Raw genomic sequence first — 6,591 nt, 5'->3', positions numbered from 1 at the left:
TGAGAGTAAATCCAAGATGGTGCCCCCAGAGCCCAAGGCTTCCATTTATACCCATGGGCTACTGAGGCTGGGAGCGGCAGGTCATGGAGTGACACAGAGGTCAAGCTCACAACTCTGGAAGGTTCAGAAACTGCAGAGAGTGACTGTGGATCCTGGATTATCAAAGACCCCTGGTCTGAGCCCAAGTATACAGGATTGTCCCACCAGAGGCCCACAGTGGGAAAGATGTCAACTTTCCAGGAAGTGTGAGTGTGAAGGATAAATTTTAAGCAGAACCACTGTGGTATGAAAGGGTGGGTAAGCCTTTGCTGACCTGTGCTATAGGTGTCTGGAAGTGTGATACAGAAGAGGCAGGGATATGTCGGCAAAGGCAACCTGACGAAAGCATGTAAGAAACAAATTTACCTGTGGAAACAGGGAGAAGATTGCTCCCACAATCAACCTTGAAACACCAAAGAAGCTCACCCACATCCAGCCTGGGCCTGGCTGTTGACATAACCTGAATGAAGTAATTCACCGATTTTCCAAGCCCTCAGATCCACCATCAGCCTGGGATCCAGGTCTTGGGTAATGAGCAGCCTGGGTGACGAATGAGGTTTGGAGTCAAAATCTATCTGAGGCCTTTCTCCCTGCCAACGTCTACAGCTTAATAATTGCTTCCTCGCTCCCGCTGCATTCGGGTTCAAGAGAAACGCAAACCCCTCCAGCAGTATTATGCAAATAGGGCCCACTGCGTTCCAGCGATGGCATATAGAATATGTAAATTTATGGTAGTGGCAGAGGCTGCTTAAGACAGAAGATTTCTCAATGATGAAATTAGATTTTCTGGAAAGAGGCTTCCGAGGACCTGTCTCCGTTCTCCTGCATCGTGCTGTGCAGTAGCTACCACACCGGTGCTCTGGGAAATAATTAACTGAATTACAGGCTCAAACTTATTTTAAAAAAATCAAGAAGGGAAGAAGAAATAGATCAGGCTTTGCGAGGCCTCAGTAAATTTATACTTTACAGAAAATGTAAATAACAACGGAGGATGCGAGAGAAGAAAGCAGATGGGCAGGGAAGCACCCGTCTTGGGTTGGCAGGAGAAACTGACACAAGATAGGGAGCTTTGACATCACCTTGGCCTTGGCAAGAGTGAGGATAGAAGAATGGACAGAGCCGTGGGCCCTGGTTTCTGCTTGAACTTAGCACTGCCACTTTTGTCTGTTTTATGTACCTGCCTTCTCACAATTTTGCTAGAAGAAAGCATTTATGTGATTTAAAAATATGAACAAATCATTCATCTAGACCAGATCAGACTTGAACATGCATCGGGCTTACCAGGAGGGCTTGTTAAACATGGATTGCTGGATGCTGCACCCAGAGTTTCAGAATGAGTCAGCCTGGAGAGGGCTCAAGAATTTCCATTTCTGACAAGCTCACAGGTGATGGCTGCTGCTGCTGCTAGCCAAGGGGACATACCCTGACAACCACGGACAGATGTGGGAGACCGGGGCTCAAAGAGTTAAGCGATTTGCCGAAAGTCACATAGTGGAGTCAAAGCTGCATACTCTTTACCATCATCATCATCATCATCATCACCATCAGTGTAATCGTCATCATTTTTATTGTTACTCTCAGTTGCTGAGAGCTTTCTATGTGCCAGGCACTGTGCTAGGCACATATGCACCTTACTTGCACTCTAATCTCCAATGAATATATTGTTATGGACTAAATATTGCGTCAACTTAAAATCCACGTGTTGAAGCCCTAACTCCTGATGTGATGGCATTTGGAGATGGGTCCTTTGGGAGGTTATTAGGTTTAGATAAGATCATGATGGTGGGGCCCCCCCTCATGGAATTAGTGTCCTTATAAGAAGAGGAACACACACACAAACATTCTTTCTCTATGCATCCACAAAAGAAGTGGTCCTGTGAACACAATGAGAAGGTGGCCATCTGCAAACCAGGAAGAGAATCTTCATCCAAACCCAAATCTGCTGGCACCTTGATCTTGGACTTTTCAGCCTCTAGGACTGTGAGAAATAAATGTCTGTCATGTAAGCCACCTAGTTTATGGTATTTTGTTATAGCAGCCCAAGCAAACTAAAGCAAACACTGAGGCTCAACTTCAAGTAGCTTCACCTCCTGATCTCCAGGTGTCTCATATGTAAAATGGGAATTTCTGACCCTTCAGAATGTTGGGAGGATTCAGTGAAATTTTACACATGATGTGCTGAGCACAGAGCTCAGCACAGAGCAGGGGCTCAGTCATTAGATAATAGTAATTAGTATTATTCTTATAATTACTATTACTAATTGACTTGTGGGGGTTGGGAGATAGCCTGGAGTGAGCTTGGGTTTCAGAATACAAGAATCTCGATTCCAGTCCTAAGTCCTAAGCTCTTCACTGTGAGGCTAGGGGAGTATGTCACCACCCTCTCTAAGACCCAGGTTTTACAATGGATGGAACTTGGTGGCCCCAGGACATATGCAGCTGTACAACCTCTGATTCCATATTTCTCAGGGTGGGGCTATTTCTCACTGCCATGTGGCCCCAGTATAAGTGTCATTTTTTCCTCCTGGACTGTCATCCTGCCTTCTCCTGGCCTTCTTGCCTCTGGTCTTGCCTCAGTAACTCCACCTTTCTAAAACTTAAGATGGCAACCTGATACGGTGTTCTCCCACGCAGACCCTTTTGTGGCTCTATTTCCTTTACTTGTATCAAGTCCAAGCGTCTCAGCTTGGCACTCTAACTCCTTCATGCTCTGGTCCCTCTCAGCTCCTCATTTCCTGCCTCTACTTCTTCCACTTTATTTTCCAACAAAAACAGAAGTTTGTATTTGCCCTCAGGCACCATGCTATTTCCTGTCCTCCTACCATTGCTTTTACTGTACCTGCTGCCTGGTGCTCCATCCCTGTTTTTCCTCTCTTTGTCTGCGAACTGTTTGACCTTTAGCACTCAGTTCAGATATTGTGTGTCCTGAGAAGCTATCCATCACCTACTTTTTTCCTATCCCCAATCCCAGGCTGTGAGGTACTTTCTCTGAGCTGCCTGTAGGTATCTCATTTTAGTTCTCATTTAGTATCTCATTCTAGCTTTCTCATCTTTTGCACTGGACAGTGACTAGTTTAAAGGACGAGACAAACTTCTTCATCAGGCTTTTTGGAAATTTTTTGTTTTGTTGTTTGCTTCATCTGCTGTCTGTAAGGGTCTTAAGTGCAGGAACGATATATTTTGTTTGCCACTACAAACACTTATTTCCATGTCTGGCACATGGTAGATGCTCAGTCCTTAAATTAAAAAACCTGAAATCTCTGCTATGTTCACAATTTTCTTATTAATTACCATATCTCTGCTGCCTATCAAAATGTCTGACATGGAAGCATTCAGGAAATAGTTACGGAATGAACAAATACATGAGTAAAATGAATGACTTCATAAAAAGTGTAGCGGTCAGCTATTGCTGTATAACAAACAACTATTAAATCCCAATTGCATACAACAGGCATTTATTTTTCATCTAGCTTTATTTTGTGAGTCAGGTGGGGCAGCTCTGAGTTGCAGGTTGTGTCAGGCTCATCTCCATGTGTCTGTCATCTTCCATGGGCCAGCAGATTTGCCAGAAGGTGTTCCTCTCCTGGCAAAGGCAGACGTGTAAGAGAAACAGTAGAAACACACAAAATTTCTTAAGGTCTCATCCCGCTAGGACCTTGGCCCTCCCATTCATATATCATTGGTCAAATCCAAAGTCAAACTCAAAGTCAAAGCACAGGGATGTATCTTCTAGGAGGAGAGGCGAAAGACATAGATACATGGAGGGATGAAGAATCAGGGCCAGTGATTCAGTCCACTCCAATGACCAACCCCATCATCTAGCCCAGAGCTCATGACACACAGCAACCACTATGACCTCTGAGACAAAGTGACCATGGTGATCCTTCCAAGTTCAAGGCTCTAGAATACCTTTGCATTTTCTGCATTTTAAACCCTCCTCTTTCTCCACCATGCAATTTTCAGTGATTTTCCAGTGCCAACAGTAAATAATCTCCAGGGCTCTGTCCACAGGCATTGCCATGCTGGAGAATGTCACAAGCCTGTCCACCCCGTCCTACACCCAGCCCACAGTGCATGTTGTGAGGGTCTCCCTGATGTTTAATGCATGAGCTCCACATTCTCGCAGCAGCCGCCGCAGACAGATTCTCTCAGCATGGGAATGGCCATGAAATCAGATGACTGTACAGGAAGCAGTCACCCCTCCCCTGCCTCCGCCTTTCAATTGTTGTGAGGCTCTCCTGCTTCGACTCACTTCTAGTTTTGTAATCTCTTTTATTAATGTGCCGGAGGCAGAGAAAAATGCATTTGTAATTTCCTCTTAATGGCTGGTAGAACTTCTCTTTGCTTTCTTTCTGAGCATGTGTTTGTGGCGCGTGTATGTGCGTGCGCGCACAGAAAAACACACACACACACACACACACACTCCAGGTCAGGATGAATTGAGTGGCAAGGCAGTGGATGTCAAAGCACAGAGTCTTGGAATATTTCAGCAGGAAGGATTCTGAGTCCAATGGCTGCCACATTGCATTCCCAGTGCTTCGGGGTTCTTTAGAATAGCATCAGAGGGTGCTGTAGGTTGAGAAGTTGAGGAATTGGCAGCCCTTCCCTGGACTCTGCCTTATTCAGAGCATCTCTGTTTTTACCTGCCTAGTACGCTGCACTCATGCATGGTCTCGTTAGAAATCAGGGATACCATTGCTATATACAAAATATGCAATAACTCTCGTTTCCTCTGCCCCTGCTTTCACAGAAAAAGAAACTAAGTCCCAGAGATGCTGTGGCTTCTCAAAACTCACAGGATGAGTCAGGGTTGGGAAACTTGAGGACTGGGTCCCCGGTCTTTGGATTCTAAAGTTAACACCTTTTGCCTGCAAACAGGTTATACCTCAAAATCTGAGCATCTTCTCTAAAATAATGTAATATATCTTTTTTTTTTTCATGCCCTGAACACATTGTGCTAAAGGGAAAGAGCTGTGGGGAGTTCTCACACTTATATTTACTGAACACCTACCATGTGCCAGGCACTGTGCAAGTACTTTAGGTAGTTATTATCTACCAAAACCTCATCACCAGGTCGAAATTATTGTTTCTGTGTTACAGATGAAGACGCTGAGGTTCAGATGGATAAGCAATTTCTTTAAGGACACATGGCCAGGTGATGGTGGAAATGGAATTTGAACTTTGGTTCACCTGATGTTACAGAGATAACAAAGTTTCAAAGTGCTTACCTCTTCATGGATCTTAGGCATAAGATCATTCAAATGATAAGATATGATACCAGTGACCATAGCCTCTGCCTGGTATTGAGTGCTTCCCTTGAGCCTGGTGCATGTTGAGTACTTTATTTGCAGGGCTACCAAGTATGGCTGTGCAGGGTGTGCACTGAAGAGCTTGCAGCCAAAGGGGCGAGTGAGAGCTGAACCTAGTCTTTAAGCTGCTTATCAGACCTGGAGGTAAGGTTGCATCTACCTGGAGGAAGAGGGTGCCTTTCTCTAATTGCTCTGCCTATGATGGCTGCCTTTTCTTAATTCTTACAAAGGTGCTCTGTGCAAGTTGCCACCTTCTTTACACATATGATCTAATCCTCTCACAGACCCCTGGGTAGATTTATTACTATGCCCATTTTAAAGATGAAGAAACAGAGGCACAGGGACGTTAGATTTCTTGCCCAGCATGCTGCAGCTCTTTCAGTGGCAGAACCAAAATTTGAACCCAAGGTTGCAAAACTCCAAGGCTAGAAGAGAAGGAATTTTCAGCTATACTCATCACCTCATCCCCCAAAAGGCTGTTAAACTTCACTAATTCCAAGGATAGAATCTGGGAGTTCAAGGTTTGTGGGTTCCTGGTTGGAGGTATTCTGTGCCCTGTGTAACAGGAATCAAGGGAAATTCTGAGACGGCAAATGGCACTCATGGATCAATTCAGTTGGGCTTTTTCAACCAGTCTCTCTTTGGATCATGTGACTGTGCTCTTTTCTGCCATGCCATCCCTGTCGCTAGAGGAGATCCCATGAAGGGGGAGAAATCCCCCAGACTGTGTAGGTCTGACCTCTCCCACCCATACCCTTTCTCCTGGAATACTCACTATCTGGGAAAGGATTCCCTGGAGATGAATATCTACATAAAGCCAATTGTCAAACAATGTCCCAGAGCCAATTATTCATTCTGGGGGACCCTGAGGTGGCTTGAGGAGTTGACAAATAAAGAGGAAATAATTTGCAATTTGCTGTTTACACATAATCAGTGTACCAAGAGAAAAAAATAGTGTCACAGCTTACAGCTTCCCACGTTTTATTTTGATTTTCTAAATCAATACGTAAGTGGAGAGGCAGCTGGAGACAAATAAAATGTTTGGATATGTTTGGATAACGGAAGGAAGGACTTTTTGAAAACACAAGGGAGTGGTCAAAGAAGATTGAATAAGATCATATCTCTCCCTGCCCCCCACCCCCCCGCCAACAAAAAGGGAGCAGTGAATGACAATTATAGAACTCTTGCTCTATGCCAGACAGTGATATAAGTACTTGACAAGAGTTATGGCTGTGAACCCTCA

At 44.7% G+C, this 6,591-nt stretch overlaps 1 protein-coding gene across 1 annotated transcript; it reads right to left on the bottom strand.

The window, feature by feature from the left end:
- Nucleotides 1–461: 461 nt before the first annotated feature.
- LOC111729205 lies at nt 462–1,663 on the bottom strand. Its single transcript, XM_023520183.1, has 2 exons — nt 1,558–1,663; nt 462–730 (listed from the first exon to the last, which is right to left on the bottom strand). Exons 1-2 carry the CDS (start codon nt 1,661–1,663, stop codon nt 462–464), a joined length of 375 nt encoding a protein of 124 aa, XP_023375951.1.
- Between the last annotated feature and the right edge of the window lie 4,928 nt (nt 1,664–6,591).

The sequence above is a fragment of the Pteropus vampyrus genome, unplaced genomic scaffold (genome assembly GCF_000151845.1).
Source record: "Pteropus vampyrus isolate Shadow unplaced genomic scaffold, Pvam_2.0 Scaffold251, whole genome shotgun sequence".
In the NCBI taxonomy this organism is placed as follows: domain Eukaryota; kingdom Metazoa; phylum Chordata; class Mammalia; order Chiroptera; family Pteropodidae; genus Pteropus; species Pteropus vampyrus.
Note: the sequence above shows the minus strand (reverse complement) of the source record. Positions and strands in the feature narration are given on the sequence as shown.